Source organism: Sylvia atricapilla, chromosome 8 (assembly GCF_009819655.1).
Source record: "Sylvia atricapilla isolate bSylAtr1 chromosome 8, bSylAtr1.pri, whole genome shotgun sequence".
Taxonomy (NCBI): domain Eukaryota; kingdom Metazoa; phylum Chordata; class Aves; order Passeriformes; family Sylviidae; genus Sylvia; species Sylvia atricapilla.
Genome location: NC_089147.1, coordinates 19904381 through 19929641, shown reverse-complemented (window position 1 = coordinate 19929641; position 25261 = coordinate 19904381). Strand labels below are relative to the sequence as shown.

Below are 25261 nucleotides of genomic sequence, written 5' to 3'. Positions count from 1 at the left end.
CTTGGGAAGAGGGATCCTTGGGCTGCGCCAGTCCAACAGTGCTGAAAGAAGATCTTCATGATACACATATAATTTGCTCTTCCTTTCCGGCCTTATTACAGTTTCACCCATATCCTATAATTCTAATTTATGTTGTACTTGGCAGATGTGAAAGCAGACAAATTCCTCTTACCACATCACAGTTCCAAGGTGCAGGGCACAGCTGCAGTCAGCACCAAGAAGATAGGGAATTTTTGAGCAAAACCAGGGAGCTGTGTGCAAACCAAAGCATGGGACAGCTAAAGACAATCAAGCTACTGAATTTCTTCTTTTGGCTTATTTCTTTTATCCCTATTTCTTCATTTATCCTTGCTACTATTTTCCTCGCTTCAGGATCAAAACCTCCTTCCCTCCATCCAATTTGAGCTGATAGTGCTGGAAACCTTGTTTCATTCCAACCAGAGCACAGGAAAGCAGCCCTCACCTCACCATTCCCCTGGCTCCAGTGAGAAAAAGCAAACTGTCACCGAGAGTCTATAGTGGCAGTTACTGGAGACAGCACTGAGGTTCCTTAAAAAAAAAAAAAAAAACAAAAAAAAACACACAACACCAACACCAGGACACCTCTGTATCTGTTGTGCTGTGTATGCAGTACAACACTTGCATCCCTCTGTCATGAAAAGGAGAGGCATTATGAACTGCATTTGGAGTCACCCAAATCCTATCAGTCTAATGCACAGATGGTATTTAGTATATGCCAATATCCCTGAAAACAGCAGGGGCTTCTCCACCTTCATTCAGTGCTGGTCAAGTCACGGTTGCTGTCACTTCTGCAGCTTCCCACATTGGGTTTGCCACCCTGCAAGAGAAAGGAACCACAGCTCTGTCCCTCACATGCTCTCCTACAGATGAAGGGGAGCTGACATGATCAGACAGAAGCTCTACATGTCCTACCTATACTTGAGGGATCACCTAATACAGATGTATCTGTCTGTTTTTCAAGGCATTCCCCCCTTCCATCCCTGAAAACCAAATATGCAATGATGTTTAATTCTCTACCCCAAATATTATCTTGTAGAATTCCTATCTGTGTCACTCATGGACAACCAGAGCCTTAAACTTGTCCCCCAGGGGTTGGGATATGCGCAGAAGATTTCAAGGTCTGGAAGAGTGCCAAACCAGGAAGCCTCCTTAAGTTTTTATGCCCTCAGGCAGAAAAAAGGCTGGACACAGCTGCTGCAGATTCACATTGGTAGAAAGGAACAGTAGAACAAGCTGAGTCCAGTCCCCAGGCTGTCTGTTTCCACTGTAGCCAGCTAAAATACAGCTGGTATTTGTGAGGAGTGTGCGCTCATAATTGAAGACTCACTACTGTTCCAGAGTATGAAGTGAAATGCCTTCATATTGCTCTATAATGACCACATGTAAAAGACAGAACACAGCACTGCCATCAATTCTTTTCTAATTTGAGAGCTCAGTTATGATTTTGTAACACAATACCTGCACCCTGGCTGAAAAAGGTTTGAATACAGTTGGTTGGTGATACAGAAGGTCCCTGTCTTGGGAATTTTCATGGTGAATACAGCACACACAACACCTTGTCTGTCCTCTTCAGGGAGGGAACAGGAAAAGGAAAGGCATTTTCAAGGCTGTATGCAAAACACATTCTTGCAGACAATTTCTCATCACCCCCCATGGTTTAATGATTGCTAAAGGGAGATGCCACACCTTCTGAAAGATCAATATAATTGTATCCAAAATGTTTTGCCAAACAGCAGTACATTCACCTGCTCCTGCTGTAATGAGCCCTATCCAAACATCTTATTTTCTTTACTTTTTTAGCATGTTTTCCAGTCAAGACTGTATTGGGACGTTTGGCAACAACGCTTATCAGGATTTAGTTCCTAAAAGGACACTTGTGCTTTCTTGATCAAATGGCATCTTCATGTTGGTGCAGGGCTCCCAAGACACACATCAATGTTCTTCCCAATGATGATACCTTTTCTCGAAGCCTCAAAGCATCAAAATTCTTCCAACAACAACAAAGTTACAGAATGCCAGAAGTCCCAGTGCAAATCATGGGAAAAGTCACCAGAGCTTCAGGGAGGATGAAGGAGATGAAATAATTTGGGTCCCACTTATAAATAATTTAAGACAGGACAAAAATATCTGTACAAACATTTATAAACAGAAAAGAAATCTCATATTCCACAGATGTTGAGAGATTCAGCGACCTCTTGGAGGCACAGGTGGAGGATAAAAGCCTTCACAGCTTACAGGCCTGTAAAAAGAGAATGAAAATGCATGTAGAAGTAGTAGAAAATAGAGCTCTGGAACAACACATTGCATGCAGTAACATCATATGTAAGCACACTGTACAATCTATAATCATACAAGCAGAAAAACAGGCTGATTCAGCAACAGAGCAGATGACAAGCTGCCACTGTTCTTGTCCAAGCTACTTCTTCTGTTCTTCAGCTGCAGTAATTCTACTGTTACTGGAAAGAGATGCTAGTTGGTTGGAGTAAAACTTTGATAGTATGGTAGCTTTCTCCTGATATGAAGATGCAATAGGAAGAGATCAAAAGATTCAAAACTTTTTTTCAAACTAACTGCAGATAAATTCCAGCTATATCCTTACCAAAGCCAAGCCGACAGCACAGACCTTGCTGCACCCACACAGTGGCAATTACTGCTTTAACAGTTGGAGAATTTTATTATTATCTGAACTGAGAAAACTTTTTGGGGAACAGACTTCATAAACTTGCACTGGTTGGACTAAAGGAATGTTTACAGGTTATTACAGTTTATGATCAAATCAAGGCAAAACTCCTCCACACCTTTTATAAAACCAGTGCAGTTCTTTCTTTGCATAAAAATATATGCTTTGGAGAGATCTGAACTTTGTAAAAAGAAACAAGTCCAAGAGAATGCCAAAAGGAACTTCCCCCTGCATACACTGTGTACGTTCCAAGAGAGTATTCTCAGGAGGGTCAGATGCTAAATCTCTGCCAAGAGCAGGATGCAACTCTATACCTGGCTCAGCCTTACTATGGCAAGCATTGTGTGCTTCACTAGGGCTACCCCTTGCTGTCCATAGGGACAGCACTGCAACAGCCATGTTACAACTAGAAAACAGATTCCTCCATATACAGACAAGAAACAATGACCTTAAAATTCCTAACAGTGTGTGTTGGCTGATAGCAGCAGTCTGGTAGACTTTGTTCAAAAACATAGTCACTTTCTGCCTTGCTTTCTGTCCAAGGCTTCCATGTGGATTCACTGAAAGCACACATTTTGAGCTGCATTTTAGTTTTACCTGCTTGCACCTCGAGGAGGCACTCTAGGTGGCCTTTCTGGGAAAGGAAGCCTCTCTACTTGGTGAGGAACTGGGCTGCGGCTCCTTGCTGTTTCTGGAACTTCACTGTCCTACAAAATGAAGAGAAGTGTTTACAGAACAGCAGAATCTGGTTCTTCGGATCTTTACAAAAGAAGTTGCTACGTTTTGGCATTTTTCTAAATGCAATGCCACCTCTGAGCTCTTTTTTTTTTTTTTTATGAGAACAAAGGCATGTACTCAAGGACAGCAGAGTAGTACATAGCAGAGGTGAGAGCTTACCTCACTATCACCTTCCATCCCACTGCTGACACTCAATATACTCCGAGTGCTGGAGCGGTTACTTGCACTACCTGGAGCAAGCAAGAGAAAAATTGGTTCATAAACCCTGGTGATTTAACTGCAAATCCCTTACTCCAGGGCTATTTCTAACATGCTTAATTCTTGCGCACATTGTTAATGTTTGTTTAAATTCATTTGTTTTCACTGGGTTTTTTTCATATGTTCAGGATCCAAACAACAGCACTTCATACAACACAAACGACAGGACCAAGCCATTATTATGCTTTCTTTCTAGACGTTTTCTGCCTTATCTTTCTTTATCCAGTCTTCTGGTTAAATACTCACAATCATAACCTAACTGAAAAGATCCAATGCCAATATCATCTGGCAAGTCAGGCAAATATTTTCACAAGGGTTACACTCCCAACACTTATATGCATTTAAGTCATCAGTCCCTCTATCTTTAACCAAATGCATGAAGCCGGATGGCTCTGAGCACTGTCACATTCATTCCTGCAGTGACTGCTCAAGAAATTATTGTTCCAAATAAGTAACGGTTTACTACCCCCTCTTACAACAATCCTCACTCATCACAGGAATGTTTCCTAGTCTATTTCCAACCTAAAGCAAAGTTTGTACAAACAACCTTCAGCACCCATCTATGCAAACCCATTTAACTGTCACAGACTCAAGAGTAGGGAGTATTTTTGCAATCAGTCATGCCAACTCCAAAGGTGACAGCAATTCACAAACATGTCCTACACTGCTCTGGCTGGTTTCAGTCGTAAATAGGTAACATTCTATAGGGCTGTGAAATACTGGGACACTAATATCCAGAAACTTTTACACTGAAATGGTGGCTAGAGAGGTTTTCTCCTGAGATGCAGCCCCTTCCTGCTAGCTTTAGTAAGTCTCATCAGCTGGTACAAACAGCAGCACTTAAGAGTGCTAAATACTGTGGTAGGGTCCATCTTACAATCACACCATGAGAAAGGGCCTCAAGCTGCACACAGCTGAGCTCTGCAGACTTGTTAACACCACTCTCACATGTGCTTGGATCCAAGTTACTGGCTCAGCCAGCTGCCTCTGGCAACTATTCTGGATGTATGCCAGCTGCATCTTGCCAACAGTCACAAAGGCAGCAACCTCACAGGAAGTCAGGTTTCCTTTCAAAGGACCAAACTGATCCTTAATGATTTCTGCAAGAATTGTTCAGTCTGAAGTAAGAGCAAGAATGCAGGGATTTAATTTGCACAAACTAAACATAATGAAAAGCAAAGATAATAAAAATGTGCAGACTGCCCAAGTCACTCAAGAGGTCCCACAGTTACCAATGAAAAATGCTGTCCTTTATGTTAAACAACTGAAGAAACAACATGTAGAGACTGGTTTCCAGCCTGAAATATAACTGCCCTTCAGGCCTGAAGAGCACACAGCCTGATGGCAGTCACAACATGGGAGCATCCTTTCCAAGAAGACAACACCTGCCATTTACTTTTAAGAACTGAAGACAGGTGGTATGTCTTCCCTGAGAAGGCTTAAGGGAGTCTTTTGCTCAGCTTTCAGGTTCTCCTTCTGCAGAGATGCAGACGAAAGATGCCCAAACCACTTGATGCACACCTGAACTTGCTTTTACAGTTTTGAGAACACTGGCCTGAGGCATGCAAGGTTTGGGGTAGCATTGTCAGTACTGGGATTCAGGAACAGAAGTCCTGTCCCCTGGGTTGACTCCAGGGTCAGGCTTTGGAAGTGTGTTCCATCCCGTTTTCCTGTAGGGATGCTAACACTCAGAGCTTGCTTACTTGCTGTGCTGGATGTGCTTTCTGTTTTCCAGTCTCCTCGTTTTAACTCCTTTTTTAGTGGAAAAACATTTTTCCTTGGGGTGTATTCATATATTCCACATTCTGGTTTCGCTAAAGTATTATGAGAACGTCGAATGGGTACTGTAATTTCCAATTCTGGAAGGGAAAATGAACAGCTCAGAAAGGTCTGTGCAATTACAGCCTCCAAGAGACAGCTTTGCACTAAAGGACAGAGTTAAACGAAATTGCATAAGCACAATCATAACTGTACATGAATGAATCAAGATGCACTCCACAGATGCAGGCATCCTTTTCTTGGCTGTGAAAGTGAGAAGCAAAGCAACTTCCTTAAGTTTTTTGCCAACTAGCACATGGATGTGCATATTAAAATATCACAGAACCACAATACACACAGACACATATGTGCCCAAAAAAGCTTGTTAATATAGTTAGCTGCTTCATTACCAGAGAATACCAGAAACAAAGATTGTTACCTGCACTTTTGTGGGTTTTTTGCTTCTCCATTTGCCTCCTTGTTATGCTGTCTCGTAGACGTTTCAGATTTTCCTAAAAACATCACAAGATATTCTTTTCAGGGCTTTGGATGAAGGAAGATGAACAGCTTTCTGATAAAACCGGTATTATATTTTAGCTAACTTTGCAGTTAAGTTGTAACAAAGCTTGCTAGATTTGGCTGAAGTCCAAATCATGTCAACAGGTTTTAATTTTTTCCTTTCAGAAACCCATGCGTGCCTTTCAAAAGCCAAGTTTTTTCTGATGTTCATTAGGTATGTTAAGGTCAAGTTCCCATACTCACATGCAGTGGCAGGCAAGCAACAGATTTGAGTTTAGAACTCCCTGTATTTTCTGTTTGCACTGTGACTGGCACAGAAACAGGATCCACAATCAAGTAACTGCATGGTCCTTTCTGTACTAATGAACAGATAATTCAGACAGAAAGGGCTTCCATGCATCCCAGAGTGTGAGGTACAACTCTGAATTCAGGATATCTCCAATGAAGAAATGTAACTGGGAGCAAAGACTCTTCACCATTGTGTGGCAGCATATTACAGTACAAAAAGGTAGGGAGGCAGAAAAAACTTTTTCAGCAGGGAAATACGTACAGATCTGAGAAGAGGAAACCTGAATAGGTAGAAAAGCAGATGAAGCAACTGCTGTACCATGAAGCAAAATTCGGAGCAGAGATTTTGAAAGCTGCTCATGGCATGGGGCATAAAGCATGCCACTTCATCTCTTCTACATCATTTTACTTAAGTAGCACTGTGTTCTTCTCTGGTAGAAGGAGGGACTCCTCTGACTGTTTCTGGGTAGAGAGGATCTTTCCAAGTGAGAATCAGGAGGAGAAAAGCCTTGCCTTTGTTCTAACAACTTCCAAAACAATGTCACCCACTGGAGACCAGACTGCCACAGCATGAACAAAAAGCACCAAAAGAAGCAGGCAGTGGTTTTAAAGAGGGATCCTCACTCTAACTTGAGAATGAAAATTTTAAACTATAACTGATAGTTCCACCAGTCATTACATCACTGCTGCCAACAAAATAACTCCCTCTTTCTGTTAAGTCACCCAAACACTCTGGTTTAACTAATGACCACTGCTAGACCTTGCCCAGCTGCAAGGAACAGTCCTATAGACATTAACAAACAATTGGAGAAATCAGATCATCTGCCAACTAGGACTTTACAGCCAAAACACCATCTGAGACACAGAGTCTTCACTGATCTGAAATGGATGAGAACCAACAAGTTAATTCATCACAGAAGTCCCCTGCCATCCGGTAGGTGCAAGGTGACCTCGAGAAAGGTGATTTAGCCAACTGGATTTTATCCAATTCATTGTATACAGCTATTCAAAACCTAACAATATTACTGCAAGACAAGCAGATCTGTAAAAATTCTTACTGGGAACAGCTCATCCATGGCAGGAGAGAACTCTTCTAGCTGGGGGACTATGTTAGCAGTCTTCCTGCTCCAACCAGGCAAAAAAATGTACCCATGCTGAGAAGCTTGTGATATATACCTAGAGACGCAGCTGTATTTCTTAAACAGTAGTGTAAGTCTGTACCTGCTGGAACCGGAATGATTCTGATCTCTTTTTCTGGTTCAGTTGCCACTCCTTAAAATGAAGTACAGCTTCATCCACTGTGAGGATGCCCATTTTCACTTGCTCCTGTAATGTAATCAGCTGCCGCTGACCTGGGGTTTTCATTCCAGCAAATGGATCATATACACTTGATTGAGATAGGTCCCTTACAGGCCTGACTATTGCCTCTGAAGAGAGAACACCAGCAAAAATATTGTTACACTTGTGGCATCTACCTTCCTTACTGAATACAAAGAGATCAAGTACCCTTGATCCAGCAGACATTAAAAAAAAAAAAAAAAAAAAGAAAAAAAGAAAAAAGGAAAAAAGAAAAGTATTACAGACTGAGTGTTTCCTAAGAAGTATTTTCTTCTTAGGCCATCCTACTATTAGTCAGGTATAAAAGCCCAGCTGAGAGGCAGCTTTGTACACAAATCTATCCAAGGGATAAGCTCTGCTCTTAAAAAACATAATTTAAGTAAAGAACACAAAACACATTCTTTAAAGTGCCCTGCTTCCTCAGCAATACAGAGAACAGAGCTTTTACCTTAGCAGTCACAAGGCTAGACTATATCTAGGTAACCTGTGTAGTTTAAGCCCAGAAACTGAAAACTCATTCTACTAATGCTGGCATTTTTCAACTCATTTGTAACATAAAAAAAAGAGTTCCTAAGATATGAAATGTGCTCCCCTCACACTCTGCAGTTATAACATTTTCCAGTGTCACAAAAGGTCAAAAAGATTTGGTCATTTATAGAGGACTGTTATCCCCAGAGCTTTGCAAAACAGTCTATTCTGTCATATTTCACACAAATGAAGCTACTGTAACAGATCTGCTTTTGGATTACTGAAAGGATTTTCAGGGTGAACTTCTGCCTTACCTTTCTTAACCCTGCCTCTAGGAACATAAAGATTCTCAGGTCTTTGAGCCTTCTGTGCAAAAACTGTGAAAGAAACATTCTTTAGATACTGAAATGCATCTCATGAAGAAAGAAATAGTAAGGATGAATATGGCAAGCATACACAATTCTGCATTGCATTACAGCTTCTGTTACCCTTCTAAGTCCACAGAAGAAGACAAAGATTTGTACAGCAGAATTCCCTTTCTAATGGCCTCAAAGAATTTAGCTCAGCCACCTCTAAGAGAAATCTGGACATGATTTCTCTATAGTTCTGTTACAGCAGAAAGGAGTCACTGAAATTACTTTCTCACATGTCATTGTAGTTCTTGTTAGAATGTTCATGATATATGACCAAGGTTTCCAAAGCTGCCTAATGAACTAAGAGGAACAATCTTCTTCAATTTCGATAAAACCCCACCTCAGAGGGAGGTATTGAGGTATAAAATCATGTCCTATACAAATGCAGTTGTATCAAATCAGCGATGCCATTACAGAACAGCAGTGTCTCAATTTATTAGCTTAATTGTGTCCTTATAATATCAGGATCTTTCATATTTAGTTAGATGAGTTTATACCATTTTGGAGTAATCTGTCATGTTACTGCTTTCACGAAGAGCAGGCTTAGGCCAAGATGTTGGGATATAACATCCCCCTACTCTCACAGTAGGGAAAAGATGAAAAAACAGATATGGAATTGGATCCCAAAGGTAAACTAACTCTTGAGTCAAATAATCCAGGAATCCTGGTGTTTATTTGGCAACTGGAGCCCATGTCAATGCCATTCTACGGTTTACTGGTCTCCACTTCCACTGGTAACCAACTCACTTTTGGAGATGTACAGCTCATTGTCTGGCTGTGGAGAGCTAGATTCTGGTCTTGGAACAGGAACTGGAGGTCTGTTAGCCATTTCCTGTGGAAAAGGGTCTTGTTCCACCGAGTAGTACACATCATCATCATACTGCTCATGACCTCCTTCCTCGGGATCTGGCATATCCATGCTACCACCTACAACAGAGCAAAGTTTGCAAGAATAGCACCCTTCACTGAACACTGGTTCCCTCCAGATGCATTATGTACCACATTCTTACCAAGCTTACCATTTCACAGCCAAAACCATCCAGTTTTGCAGTGCCTTGAATGTACCAAAACCTTCATGACTGGACTTCATCAAGTCATTAACATCTAGTAGCATATAATTGTTTGCCACTATGCCTGTACCATCTTGTTTTGAAGAAATAGTGAAAAATCTCCTGACTCTAAGATTTGGGGAAGAGTTAGTTTAATTAATTTCAATTAGTTAACATACTTTAATAGTGAACAAATCAAACAGACCAATGGTTACCAAAAGCTATGTGTGATGGTCTATGAAGTACTACAGAGAATTAGTCCTTTGTCTGAAAAAAGCCAACGGTGTGGGCTATCTTCTATCCTTAAGAGTTCATGAAGAAATCTCAGGTTCTATTTAATTGCTTTAACTGTGCTACTGCCATCCTTCCCTCAAAATAGGTCTCACCTTCTAAAAACTTGCGAAGCATTGAGTCTTTCGTAGTTCTAGAGACTTCATCTCCAGCAACTGGAGTGTCTGGTTTGGATTGAAGCATCTCTACATCTGAAAGAAAAAAAAAAGGCAGAAAGATGAATCTGTTAATTATATCCTTCAATACATGGAACAATGTAATATGATATAATAAACAGGACATTTACTTTACGGTGACAATCAAAGAAGCTGGGCAAATGACCAGACATTTTCCTCAAAAAAGGCTTCTAAGTTGGCTGTGTTCAGTGCACTCAGTACAATTTTTTTCCAGCTGCCTGATGCTTACACTTGAGGGTGACTAACAATGCTGTTGAGAAGTTCTGACAAGGCTTCAAGCAGGCACTGAGTTTTGGCTATTCTTGAATGTTGGCTATTTGGTGTATGTTAGCCAGGTCAAAGTTTTGGCCTCTGTACAGTGCTTCTGAGAAAAAACAGTGTGACTTTGAAAAACAAGACATTAAAGGCAATTTTCCTATGACACATAAGATAGTGTTTGTTTTATTTATTGGAATAAAGTCAAAACAGTTGGCTGAGGTAATTACTTGGATCTGGAAAGTGTTTAGAAGGTCAGATGATAATTCAGTAATGAGAAAGGACTGACAGCAAACAATAAGATAATTTATTAATTCAGTGTTTCAATGTAAAGAATTCTGATTTTAAAGAAAAAGGTCAACCTCGTTGTAATGCTAAAGCTAATCTTAAAACAAAAATAAAATGTTAGGTAACCATATTCCTAATGATATTAAAAACAAGAGTGATATCAAATAATTGCTGAAGCTCATAGATATAAGTGAATTTTTGAGGCAAATCTATTTCTATGTCATAGATCTACTGCTATGTAAACTAGATAGTTTGGGTTACATGTGAGAATATTAAATACTTTTAACTCATTACAATGGCTCCAGTCCTCTGTTACCTTATTCTCAAACAAGCTCCTACCAGAAAAATTGACCCTATGATATTTAACCTTCCTTTCCTCTGAAAAACTGGTGGAAGCACATCCTGATTACAATCAAGGGGCACGCTATCACAGTATGGCTACATGTAAAATAGTCCTGATATTATCCTCTACACCACTGCCATATCTACTCACATAAGACTAACTCCTAGAAAAAGTATTTCAAGAGAAGTTAATTATGATTTCCTAGTGAGCCATCCTCACAAACCTTCAAGTCAGTACAAAAGTTTAAATCCTTTATTTGTGATGGCAGCTCTAAACCAGCCAGCACTTTCATTAATTTCAGTGAGGGTTTGCCTGTTCGCTGGTATTCTAAATGATACTGAAACACTTTCACTTTGAGAGAATCAAATTGCTGAGAACTGTGCCAATTTAAACTTATCTGTTACAATACAGGTAGATTTTTGGCACTGTTCAGATAAGCTGTTCATATTCTTCAGGAAAAGACTAACAGACCAGGTAAGGAAAACAGAGAATTTCCATAAAAGACTCTTGAATGGAAGGCAGCAGAGCTTTATGTCCAGAAGCAACACACTAGAACTCCAGAAGAAGCAGGAAAGAGAGGCTTTTCAGAGACCAGTTCAAAAGTGCTAAATTACAGGGAGCTCAATTTGCAAGAAAATTCCGTGCATAGTTTCTGGGAGATCTGGGCATTTCAGGCCAGGAAGAAGGGAAGTTTGGCTTCATAGTGTTGAACTTGTTTTTTAACCCTTCACAGGTTTAGTCAATCATCCCCATTCAGAGGTGGACTGATTACAGGCAGACCTACCAAGCATCTAGAAACTCATTACTGCGAACAAAAGCAGCTTTGTTCCTTATAAATCCAACCTGATTTACTGCTCATCTCCTCCTGAAGGCAGAATAATCCTGGCTTTGGTAGCAAAACTATCCCTGCAGAGGCCAACAACACTTAGCAGAAAAGAGGTTATGATTTCAAGGAAAGAACCAACAGAGTTTTCTGGACTCCATAATCAACAAAATTGTGTTTTATAGTACTAGTTAATCTAAAAGATAAGAAAAACCCAGGACCAATATAGCCCATAAGCACCAGTGTTTCAAAACACAAGTGTTTAAAAAAAAAAAAAAAGCTTTTCCCTTGAGGCAGCACACATAAAACTGCAGAAACACTAGAAGTCCTTAAGTATCATAAGGGGGTACTTAAAATATAGGAAGCTAAATTCTCTGCTCATTATGGGAATCATAAAATCAATCAGTAGGATGAAGTCAGACCAAACAAGTGAGTAAGAACAGCAAATTTATAATTGCTTAACATAGGTACTTTATTTGGTATCTTCAGTTTGCCTCACTGAATATTAATGCGATAATGAAAAAGTTAAACATATGCATGTTTATCAGAATTAGCTCTTTATTTTTAGCAGATTAGAATAATGATTTTTCACTTAAAATCTTTTCAGTACATGTATTTCTAGATACTTGCTTTCTTTCAAGTCATTGAGCAGGAATCTCAGCTCTTGTTTTTCAGTTTTGCAGTTGTTAGTAAAATCACATCTTACATAGTATTCATTTCTGTCAGTGTCAAAATGCTCCCAGGTAACCAGTACTCAGAAGGAAAAAGTATGACAAGGTAGAAGATTTAGTCTCTTCTGTTAATTTATGTTAATATGTTAATTTATTTGCTCAGGGTTTAGGAAGTCCTCAAAACAGCAAAGAAACAGCTCTTGATCTTGTACACTAGCAATTAAAAAAGGTATAGAGCAATTTTATCAGTCAGCTAATGTTAGAACTGCAGCATAGTTTCCTTGTGGTGAGAACAGAAAAGTTGTAACTGAGGGGCTCCTGTTTGTAAGAGAGACAGGGGTCTGAGCAATCTGATCTAAAGATGTCTCTGCCCATTGCAGAGGGCTTGAACTAGGTGAGCTTTAGAGGTACCGTCTAACCCAAATCTTCCCATGATTCTGTAATTCTATGAATATACATACAAAGATCTTCTGGGGCACCCGGGACAAATCCAGCCATAGATTCATAAAGCTCTTCATCGGAGCCTGGATTCAAGGAACATTTCATTAACAGATCAGTGGACAGATGAGCCATGGACTCATAAACAGACTCATCCTCCTCGCCTTGCATTAGCTCTTCCTTAATGTGACTTTTTAGCATATCTGCAGTTTCCTGGAGAGAAAAGAAGGCAAGAGAAAAAAATAATTGAAGTATCTTTTAAATAAGGAATCTAGAGAATAAAAACAAGCAAAAGATATCTCACTTTATTATCAATGATGGAAAAGAACCTCTGAAGACAGCTTATTTCCAATGATTAAGGCTTCACAAATGACCTAAATTCTCACTCCAACTATCTGGGACAAACTTTTGAGATCCATGTTGTATTAATAGGTGAAAGGTGAAACAAGGGCTGCTGACACATTCTGAGTAGCCATTACAGCCTCTCACCCCATCATTTTCCTGTCCTACCCTATGTCTGTAAACCCCAGAACATAAGCACAGCTCATTCTAAAAATACAAATGCTAGTCAAAGGCTATTTTGGGGCACACATAGCTAACCATAAGGGGAAAGCTTATCACATGCAGAGCACCTGCAAAATAGCAAAGTTTTAGCTTTGATGTAGACTCAGTTTCAGTTTCTTGGCATTAGCAGCCACATGTAACACACAGAGTGGGAGTACAGAGACCCTTTTCTGTGATATTAACAGGAAACCTCACAGCAGGCAGCAGTTCATGTAATACAGGCAGCTTCCGAGGACAGCAGAATTCTTTCTTATGCATTTAGCAGGGGGGAAGGTAGAGCTTCACCAATCACACAGAAGGAAGCAAAATGTAAAGCTTCATCCCATCCTCCTTCCCAAATTCCAACTATGTCACAAGCATAGCCATCTTAACAGTTGCAATACTACAAGATATCCTTCCATCCACAAATGCCAACTCCTGGGCCCTCAATCCACAGGGCATGTGTGTCAAAGCTGTCTGCACACACTTCCCTCCACAGTCAAAATGGGTCAGGCCAATAGTTCATGCAATGCTTTGCAGAGCTCCAGAAGAACCTTTGCCAGAGAGAAAACTAGGTGAGTAAAGGAGTCTCCTGGGATTTTCGGGCATCCATACTGCTAGTGATAGTGGTCACTACCTTGCAGTGGTCACATTGCTGCAGATGATTTGTGTGCTTTGTACTGCACTGACAGCTTGACAGTCAGTAAGGAGGACCCATTCTTAAGACAGCTCTGTCACTGTGCTGGTGGAGACTATGGGAGGAACACAGTACTGCAATAAGAGGTTGGAAGGACTACTAGCACATCTCTCACTTACCTCGATGCAAAGATTTTGATCACACAATTTACAGTTTCTGCAGCCCTCCTGATCTCAGAATATGGAATGACTTTTATTCAGCTCTAATGTATAATGTCAAGAAGCAAGGCCTGAGTCCAAGAATTACCCATGCCTCCTAAATAGGGCTTAAACACTACAGTGATTGGTTGGCAGAACCACACTAAAGCTGGCAGATCTATCACCCAGCACTCAGACAATGCTAAGGACAATTAAACACAACTTTTCAACCTAAAGCAAAGGCAAATAGAATTCATGTGACTTGAGTCAAGTAGCTCCTGGCTAGAAACAGCTCAAACTGAAACAAAAGGAGAAACTCCATGCATACCCAAGTACTGCACAGAATTGCTTGGTGCAGCTAGAGTCGGGTGCAGCTCGAAAACAGGGTCCTGTTTTCTGGGGATAGCTTGAAGAGAAATGAACTGTCAATTGGGATCCCTGATAGAACAAATACAGAATAGACAGCTATACCAAAGCAGAGAGAAATGGTATCAAGTGGAACAGGCAGACTACACAGATCAGCTGTGAACGGGCTAGTAAGCAATCCTGACCATACTACAACTAACAGGAGAACACCTCAGACTGTATCTTCTCAAACATATCCTGTTCCCATATTACTCCCAAAAAGTAACCTGGATGAAGGGGCTCTTTTCCCAGGATGAGAATTAGAAGAGTACACCAGGCACCAACCACATCCCTGCAGAAACTTCATTAGATGGAGGGAGGAATGGAAGCCAGTAGGGCAGTCTCTGCTTCCATCTTACCTGCTCTGTGCAAAAGCCCCAGGAACTTCCCTGGCTCCAGAGACACATCTAACCCTCCAGCCTGAAAGCTTCCAGTGTGGCTGGATGTCTGTGTTCTACACCTACCATAACATGCTTTATTGCCCCCTCACTCCTGTTGAAGTAACACTAAGTGCCAAGCTCAGTGCCAGAGCCTGCAGCTGCTGTGGGATGAGGCAGAAAGACTGCTCAGCCTCCTCTTACCACATATTCATCAATGAATTGGCGGAGATCCTTAAAGCCATGCTTTTCTGCTATGGTGTTTGGATAGTGGCCATACTTGTTGGCTACACTGTAGGCCTGCAGTGCTCCAGGGCATGTAAGCAGCAAGGCAGTAAGGTTCTTCAGCCCATATCTTGCAGAGAAGTGAAGCAGTGTTGGCAACTCCTCATCCCTCTGATCTGTGAAAACAGGAGCCAATTAGAACCTAAGTTTTTCTATATAGCAGCAAAGCCAGTAGGTGAGAAACAGACACAGCAAACACATAGACCAAAGCAGTTATGAAATCCCTGAAAGTATATATACGGTTTTAAACTCGAGATAACTCCACAAATTATCTCATGCATCTTCAGGCTTAAGTTCTATAACATTGAATGGGTAATATGGCACTGTAATAGCTTAAATGTATGTAGGATCACAGACTTGCAAGGACTTCTTAGACCATTATTACAAAAAGACAGCATACCAATCCAACTGCTCAGAGCCCACTGTGTATCTTAGAGTTATAGGGTTTGGGTAAAAGGACTAGGCTGTGAAGAAATGGCACATGAGACAGAGAAGAACAAAGCAGAAAACCTGGGAGACATTTGGGGAGCATCATCTTTTCACTCTGGTTTGAAGCTATCTACATAGCAGCACCTGCCACAGTGCAGGGAAGTGAGAATGATACATGTAATTGAAAAAAAGGGTCACGTGACTCAAATGGCAATTCCCTTTCTACAGACATTATCAGAAATTTAGCTTCGTGGCTGAGATCCAAGGTTTTAGAGACAGCCTGTGGAGGTACCATGCACTGCAGTGTTAAGGTACTTCAAGATAAAACAGATACACAGATAATCTAAAAATGAACCAAGAGTCTTTAAACTTACTTGCTGTCATATCTTCTTCTTCCAGCTGGTTGATTCCAAACAGGTGTAGACCACTGGCAGGAATATTCTTCTTGAGTGACTCAGTCAACAATTTGTCCAGGGCTTCTATGCTGTATGGCACAATTTTAAAAGCCTACAGATAAATGGAAAACACTTTTGTTTGCTAGAGTCTGGAGATTCAGTTAAGGTGAGATTTTTATGGTGTTTTTATTATTTAACAAAATGAGAAAACAGTAGGCATACACAGAGGAGGTAGAAATGTTCAGGTCAAACAAAGAACTTAGCTTCCTGGTGCAGAAACAGTATCATCATGCTCAATAGATGAGAACCATATGCTCCACAAGACAGAGCGCAATGAGAAAGTCACTCATGCAACTGGAAGCACAGAAAACTTGCTTCCTACTTTCTTGGCAGGAGTACATTTACTTCTGAAACTGTTCCACTGGAATGTCACTCCTGCTTTAGGGATGCACAGTCCATTTTGAATTGTTCTGGTACACACTCTGGGTTTGGCTTTTGAACTGGTTCTTTACCATAGGGAAGCAGGCATATTCCCTAAGCAGAGGCATCCACCATTACCAACTGCTTCACGACTGGAACTAAAAAGCAAGGGAAACAGTCTCCCTGCCCCAGGTATATTGGTGACTAACAAGACTACCACTGCATGGCAGATCAGCAACATGCAGGCAGGCAACAGGGTAACATAGCAGAAAACTTCCTTGTTCAAGCTTTACCCCTCCTAATAGGGTTCGGGTACCCCAAATGGGCAAAACAGAATAGGAAAAACTGAGAGGCTGTATTAACAAAGTAAGTGTTAAGAATCAACAGATCATTTTATGCTATTCTGCTTCCTCCAGCTAATATGAATCTTTGCTACTGTTTACATCTTTTTTTCTTAATAACACCTAGGTACAAATTCCAAAACAATATTTTTCTTTATGGTACTTTCTGTTGTATCAAGTTCTATCATTCCAATCTTTTGAAGTCATCAAGGTTAAATGTGGGTGTTGATTGACTTTTTTTTTAGTTTGATAACCTGACTCATGCTAGCCAGCTATGTACTCCAGGGACAGAAAAAACACCCATGCTTCTAATAAAATGAGATATTACAGTTAGGTGAAAGTCCCTAAATAACCTTGCATTTCTTCATTTCAGAAGAGCTACTTCATGGCAAGCACTTTTGCTCATGCCTACTTGTCTAGCCTCTGGAAGAGCTGGTTTCCAAAGCAGCTGTTTGCTAAAGTCCTTACCTGGCACATGAACTGTACAGGGTTGGCTGCATTAGCCAACAGATTGCTGATTTCCTCCATGTCAGTATGGTAAGTGACACTTGTTTCTCCCACCATGAAGTCCCCTGAATATATCTGCAGGGGCACTGTCCCAGAGGTTAAATCTTTGAAAAGAAAGAGCAAAAATCACCATTAGCACAAACAGTGGGCATGAGTTTGCATGGCATACTGTGAGGACAGGAGTTTGGATACCAAAACAGTTTCTGCTATATTGAATTCACAAAAAGTCTTGAAAAGAGTAATGATCTTGGGACAATAGCTAGGAAAGTACTTTGGAACTACCTTCTTTATAGCTATGTCAATGCACATAACCAGCTAGGTCCTCTGCTAACGGTAGACTGGACCACTAATATTAAAAGTACTCCACCTTGAACTAGAAAGCCTCACATATCTCCACCCCTGGCTTCTCTGGAGCTGTCTATAAAGCCATACCATAAATACAAAGAGCTGGGGAAGAAGGGGAGAGAAATCAGAAAAGTCACTAGAAATTCTGCAATGTCTGTCAGCCTCACTATTCTCCAAATAAAATCAATTAAAAGGAATTCCGGCTTTGCAACTTTACCCATGAACAGGATTATCTTCTACCTGCACCTTGGAGCTTCTTGATATTTCATCTAGTGTGCATTTATAAGTCTCAACTTTCTCTTTCAAACACAGGTATTTGGAATCCCACTAAAATTAGTCTTTCCTTGTTGACAACTCAGGAAATCATGAAACAGTTAATAACACAAAGGAATTAAAAAATATTTCTCTTACTGTTAGACACTTCAGAGCTTACATTGTACACTCCATCAATGTGAAGGTCATGTTTATAATTCAAAGTATAAGTTAGTTTCCAGGTCAGTGTTTATATCATAAGTCTTGACTTTAGACAGATTAAATTAAGCCTTTCTATGTTCGTGAGGTCACCTTCTTTAAATCAACCCACTTCACTGGCTTTATGGTAGCTGTATAATGACTATTAGTCTCTGTTCTCAAAGAGAACAGAGGCACAATGACTCTTCAAGGGGACAGACCAAAGTAGATTAAATAAAATAATGCTGGGAAAATGATATCAATCTTTAAGACTCTGAAATTGTACCTTTAAAGTTCACTAAACCTAAAGTTTAGACAACCTTCAGTTTTGTCAATGTAAATATTTAGAGTGACAGAACATATCCAAATTAAAAGGCAAGCCAGAATAGTTTCAGCTCTGATCAGAGAGATCACTACACATTAAACACATGCCATTATAGTAATGTAATTATTTACTGGCACTTACCTTGTCTCTTGGTGCCCTGCCAATGTTAATATGGTGGTGGTCATAACACAGAGCTAAGTTCAAAATGCTCTACAAGCTGCAATCTGCTCTCAGAACTCCCAGCAAGGTGATTCCACCCTGCAACCCTCCTGCTACTGAGGGGAAAATAGAGCCCACAAACAGCAGTCTCTCTCAGTTCTTCATCAAAAGTACCACAGGTAAGAATGCAAGTTCAAGATTTTTTGGACTCAAGTTTTTCTGCATTGCAATCTTTACCTGTATTCTCCTGGCACTTCTCAGGACAGGCAGGTTGAGATAGAAAGGAGTCAATAGGGAAGGAGAAGTTGAGGGGGAAAAATATCACAGTCCATCTTACTTGGAGCCTTCACAGAGATTGTGTACTCATTCTCCATCTTAGCCAGCACACGTACAGAGGATGCATTCTCCGGAGAAAATTCAACTTCAGTTTTCATCTCACCATCTAGTTTACATTTCAGGATAATATAAACTGTTGTCTGCACCTAAGACAAAAGACATTACAACACACAGGTTCAAAACAAAAACACTTATTGGCTACATCCATTTTCTAGGGATTTTGTTCTCATTGCAGCTAACCAATTACCATCTATCGTTTCACAGTTGAATTGTTTTCAGGAGCATCTTCCATTCATAGACTAACTGGGCAGGTGGCTTCTGCTACAGCTTGCACCAGTATAGATACAAGCATTATACTGATAGAACTTGAGGTTTATTAGATAGACTTATGAACTGGTAAGGGCTAGATTTATAAAATTATTAACTTTTAACTCTATCCATCTCTTCCCTTAAGCAGCACAGCCACATTCTAAACAGAAACAAAAGGAAGAAACGTAGACTCACTCCATCTGAGGCAATGCTATACTAAAAAGTGCTGGTTTTCAGACAAGAAGCCATGATCCAAGCCTTTCAGGGTCACTTGCAAGGCATGTACCAGTATTGTCATATTAGACTGGATACTGACTGTGGAATTAAATCAGTTCATTACAGTCATCTTACTCCACTTGCCACCAGAACAGAGGAAGGGAAGAGTGTGAAGCTGCCTTACAGCACCCAACCCAAGCAGCTATGCTAATGAGACAGTCATTAAGTGACATCACAGCCTAGAGAGCACTAAGCACTGCATGTTACCAAGCTACTCCTGGGCTTAGGGAGCCAAGGCCATGAAACAAGAGACATGGAGGACATGAGGCTGAACAGGAAGGTGACAGAGGAAGGATTCAGGACTCATTTCCAGGCCTGTAATGCTGACAAAATTGGTAGTAAGCAAAGCAGCATAATTGGTTGCACCAGTTCACAGTAAGAACATAGCCCAAGGAGTGGACATACAGTACCCCACATTGTATGCGTTTGGGCTGCACCACTGGATGGTCCCCAGTGCTCTTGGATGATTCATGTTCTTCACTCATGGCAAGTCTGTGGGAGTCAACTGGATTCTTCTCGTCTTCTGTTTCTGTATCAGTCACAGAATCACAGCCTGAGTCTAAAATAAAGTGCACAGAGTCCCGTTGCATCACTCTGCTTTGCTGAAAATGCTTATCACACACATCCATCCATCTGAAAAACAGCTGTGAAGGTGGTGGGGTGGAACTTGCTATTCCTCTCAAAGTACTGCTCGGAAAAGGGGACCTAGTTGAAGAAAGGGAAACTACAGAGTTTCCTCTTTTTTTCTCCTTAAGAGGATTTAAGGGGGAAATTCACAAAGATATAAAAGCAGTAGAGCAGCACTGAATACGCTTATGGAAGAAGCAACAGTGACACTCTTTGCTGAGCTGGATAGTCCCCTCATGTTAGACAGGAAACTTAGCATGTGAATGTGTAATATAAGAATGATAGTTATTTGAACTCATTTAACTCAAGCACTGATACACTGTAGAATGGGCAGCAGCCTTTATTCTTACTTTCCTAAAGCAAAACATGAAAATCAAAGTTTCTGTCATTTCAGCAGTATCTTTAGTTTCCTCAGTGCTGCTTACCCCAACTCCCAAGTTCATTACTGCATTAAAAAAAAAAAAAAAAAAACCAACCATGAAGGGGTTCTGCTTGTTGAGCAAAAACCATAAGCTCCAGTATCTATACAAGAGTGCAATTGACAAGTACCAGAACCCTTGCATTGAAAAGTAACAGCACTTTACCTAAACAGAATCCAGAGCAGAATAAACACATGTAAGCCTACAGTATGTGTGTACAAAACAATGCTCTCACTCATTTCCCAAAACCAGTGTGGATATTGATAGAAGTGCAAACAAACTGAATTGATACCACTGGCTAAAAAAAAACTATCCAGAATGAAAACAGATTACCTATCCCTGCCAGGAAATACTTTTCTCAACTAGAGAAAGGAAACAAAAGACAATTATGTAGCTACTTAGTACAGAACACTTTTTTAGCTAGTTTCTACTTCTTGATTCACATGGTTCACACCATTCCCGCCCCCCCACTATTTCCCAGAACACAAGGTGAAAGTCACTGACTCCATTTTGTCAGAAGACTATCATGACTTCTTAAAACTATCTCCTCTGGTCAGAATTTCCCAAACTTTACAATCCTGTGGAGCAGTCAAACATTTAAGAAATATTCTATTTAAAATGCTCAGTCATGATGAGAAAGACCTAAGTGATGAACTGTGTGGTCAAACCTATGGCATCCATATAGTGAAGCTACCAAGAATTCAGATTTCACTCAGAATCCCACAATCTCCAAGTACGTCAATTTTCCACAAACCAAGAGAGCCAAAAGAACTATAAGAGGGCCACCATTAGGAGTTTGTCTTCCTAATTTCAAATAGAAGCTAGAAGTCAGTCAGGAATTTTAATGTAGACTTCTTCATTATTATTAATTACTATTATTCTTATTACCACCAAAGACTTAAACTTAGGATATCTGAAGTGCTTTGTCACACAATTCATTAAAAGGCATTTTTGATACATTTAAATGGGATTTTAGGAATTATATGAAAGTTTTAAATCACGCAACTTTAGCAAATCATTCAGCTGATTTTTTTCCCCCCACAAATTGTAGTGCACACACACTTAACTATGTCAATCTCTCCACATGGCAAATAAGCCAACCCACATGAGTACAAGTAGATTGTTGCTTTAATGTTTGCTCTAGAAAGAATAGAGCCAAAAATTTGCAGCTCTGAAGTTTAAGTAAGGCATGAGCACTAACATCAAATTTCTTAAACAAACTTACAACAGTACATGTAATTTAGTAAGCGGATTTTAATAATGGACCAAATCTGCAGATTTGACTTAACAACTGCTTTGACACTAGGCTGAAGGCTGTACTGAAGGTGGTCTTTAGAATTTTCAGACTGGTACCAAGTATTAGAGAAAATTAACTGAGGCATTATATTCCTTAACTCAGTATTTAAATCAATCCTGTTCAAAGTCATCATCTGCAAGAATCAGACATTTTGCGTACTCCTCTCTTAGAGAAACATGGACTACTCCCACCTGGGAGTGACAGGCTGCCCTACTGCAAAGAGGAGGAAAAACTCTGATCCCACACCCTTTCCCTTATATGATAGCTGTCAATTCAGGTGTTTGGCATATGCAGAACAAGATGCCAAGTCTTTTGAGGAGAAGAGGCAACTGTTACTAGAACAGTGTCTCTCTAATCTCTGTTGGTTACTTCCAATATGACTAAATCAGAAAGACTAAGCTCACAGCAGATGAGAGAGCCAGTGATGATCAAAACACAGCAACACATTGCTGTTCCTGCAACATACACACAAATGGACACTTGCCAGCATCCTGATCCTCAGGGCTTCATCCCCAACCCAATACAGAACCATTAATGTGGTAATTTTTACCTCATTTGGCCAACATGGGGTCCTTTTCAGAAAAAAAAAATAAAATCAAACCAAAGCTGTGGATCTCAGCTACAACATACACATCAAGGAAGGATAAGAGGGGGAGCAAGGAGAGAACAAGCCCCCTAGTCTCTCTGCTTTAGCGGTGTTATTTGATACTAGAAACAATTTAGCAAATAAAGAATAACTAGAGCTTTTAAGAGGTTCTGGCATTGCACTTCTGCATTCTCATAACAGAGTTGACTGCCTGGAGGTCATGTGAACACAGAGCTGTTAGGCAATACAGGAAGAAGCACGCAATGTTAATCAGTAATTGGATTAAGAGCTGAAGGAACAGGCACTCAGTTTCAGGTATGAAGTATTAATCTGTTTTTTCATTCAGAAAATACTGAAATTGCGAAGTACCAAATTCCCACATAAGCAGTGGGGTGATCTATGATTCATCTCGCAAGTTCCCGTCATATGCTAGTGACTGACTCATGAACATGCAAGCCCTGGAAGAGGAAACTGTCCCATTACATTTGATAATATCCATGCTCTAATGCTTTGTTAGAGCAAGTTTCCCACTCACTAAGACACCTGAGGTAATGACAACCCATTTGCATATACAGACTCAGCAGTTATAACATCGCAGTAATGGCCAGCCTACAGAGGACACTACTGAAGAGATCAACAGACTCATTAAAGTTAAGTGAATACCTGAATTAAGCTTCTCCATGAGCATGTGCTGTAGGCCAACACTCGTGGTTATAAGAGGCTCTCCCTTTCTGTTCCGTTTTAAACAGAGGCTACCTCAGGCCCCACTTGACAGTCTGTGAAATACTTGTGAGAACAGCAGCAAGGGGAGGAGATGCGGTCCAAGAAACCCCACCACATTTCCCCTTGAAGAACATGCCCCCCTCCAGGATGCATCAGCAGCTGAGCTGCAGAGAGCAGCCTCACACCCTTCTTGCCTGCCCTGCTGGGCTCCCTGCACAGCTGTCCTGCAGACAGTCACCCCAGGGAAAAGCCCAGGGAAAACACAGGCATGGAAGTGTGCTTCAAGGGCCATTTAGCAGCTTTAGAAACTCGTATGAAGCAGCCAGTTATTTTGACCTGCTGCTGTAGAGCACACAGAGCTCGCCCTATCATCCATTTCCTCCTGGCAAAGCTGGCGGGCTATCGGCATGGAGCCGACGGCTGTGGTTTCTCACAAGTCAGCCCTTACACCACAGGACATGTGAATGCTTGGAAGAAGTCAACAGTCTGTCCAGAGCATTCTGTCACCCAGATATTACTGCTAATGGCACAACTAGGCAACAGCCTGTCTCTAAGTTCTCTGTGTAGACCAGCCCCTCGCTGACATCTGGAAACACCTCCCATTCTGTCCATCAACTAGTTGAGACAATTAGCTCTCACAAGGCCTCAGACTTTCACCTCATTATGCTTAGAGCAAGAGAGGAGACCCTCAAAGACAGCTCCTGCTTTTACTTGAAGCTTGCAACTGCCCGGTATCCTTTCACAAGTGCTAGTAAGGACATTTAGTCTCCCAGAGCAAACTCCAACCACATTTGCAAGAAGCAAAGTACTGACAAGTAGTCAGGGAAAGCAGGGAAAGTTATCTTTCATCATGCTAACATCAGAGCCCTTGCTTTACCAATGAGATAAACACACATCAGTGAAACATCTTGTGATAAGCCCTCAGAACTGGCTGATACTGCAGCAACACTTCCCGTTTCAACTGAGTGGAGAGAAGTGTGCAGAAAAACAGCAAGCAAGAAGAACAAAACACGGGAAAATTTAAGACTTTGTAAAATTGTCCATACTGAACAAAAAAAAAGTATGGGACACCTCCCCCTTCTCTCCAAACCCCTCATACCAAGCAGCTCATCTACAAGCACAGCACCTACAAAGAGATTTTAAATTCTACAAAGAGTATAGTCATGTTTCATGTGTCATACAAAGTTTGAAATTACAATAAACGATTTCTCATCCTTCACCAAGGAAACAAAGTGTATTTTACTATGTTAGGTTTTGCTAAGGCTTTTGCAGGTCTAGTGGTCAATTTGTGACTGGATCAAGTGTATAAACCTAAAGAACTAGCTGGGGGTGCACAGGAACAGGACAGAGATGGGGAAGACGTTGAGGAAGAAGCAGGGTTCTGGCCACCCAGACAACAGATATTGTGTACATGACCAAAATCTCAAGCAAGAGAGGTTGGAATAGTTCACTTCCACTACTTCTGGCACAAAGAGAAACACATACTGACAAGGCATATGCATGCCTCCTATGACTTTCAAGGGTGCCAAGAATCACATCATACTGATTCACATCACTGATTCAAGTCTTCCTGAGAAGCCAGAGGTAAGAAGCATGAACATCTAATTTGCTAATTCATTATCTCCTCTTCAGTAGCTCCTTGCGTCAATTTAAGTGCAATACATAATGCTTGCATGACAAAAAAGACAGTCCCCATAAAAGCCTACAAACCTGGAACTCCATCTCAGAGACCTGGGCAGCTGTTTGTAAACACCCCACCAGTCACCATTTGACTGAATTGTGTGGTTCTTCAAATGGTTTCAGTCGATCTAAGACCACAGTACTACTCCAAGGGCAGTCACACCTTCCCTCTGCTTCAAATAATTTCTCTTGGAATACCCTTGCAGTCCAATGCTACATCCAATCATCCACATAGATGAAAGGTGGAAGATGAGGCAGACACTCTTTTTCAGCACTAAGGTCAGCCTGTGCCACTGGTGAAACTTTGCCCTGGGAAACTCAAAATACACTGTTATTCTCAAGTAACTTGAAAAACAGCCATGAAAATCTTACAAAATG

The 25261-nt window shown here is 40.8% G+C and overlaps 1 protein-coding gene across 1 annotated transcript in view; it reads right to left on the bottom strand.

The window, feature by feature from the left end:
* Positions 1-1424: 1424 nt before the first annotated feature.
* The window catches only part of PIK3AP1 (phosphoinositide-3-kinase adaptor protein 1), a 36757-nt gene continuing 12920 nt past the window's right edge, over positions 1425-25261 (bottom strand). The window contains exons 3-17 of the mRNA XM_066323963.1: positions 19962-20110; positions 18968-19112; positions 17313-17455; positions 16063-16195; positions 15179-15375; positions 12839-13028; positions 9917-10012; positions 9229-9408; positions 8383-8445; positions 7484-7689; positions 5895-5967; positions 5401-5556; positions 3599-3669; positions 3299-3408; positions 1425-2260 (exon numbers count right to left, since the gene is read on the bottom strand). Of these exons, the coding sequence (XP_066180060.1) occupies positions 2206-2260; positions 3299-3408; positions 3599-3669; positions 5401-5556; positions 5895-5967; positions 7484-7689; positions 8383-8445; positions 9229-9408; positions 9917-10012; positions 12839-13028; positions 15179-15375; positions 16063-16195; positions 17313-17455; positions 18968-19112; positions 19962-20110 (1967 nt within the window). The 3' untranslated portion in view covers positions 1425-2205. The remainder of the gene's footprint in view (positions 2261-3298; positions 3409-3598; positions 3670-5400; positions 5557-5894; positions 5968-7483; positions 7690-8382; positions 8446-9228; positions 9409-9916; positions 10013-12838; positions 13029-15178; positions 15376-16062; positions 16196-17312; positions 17456-18967; positions 19113-19961; positions 20111-25261) is intronic.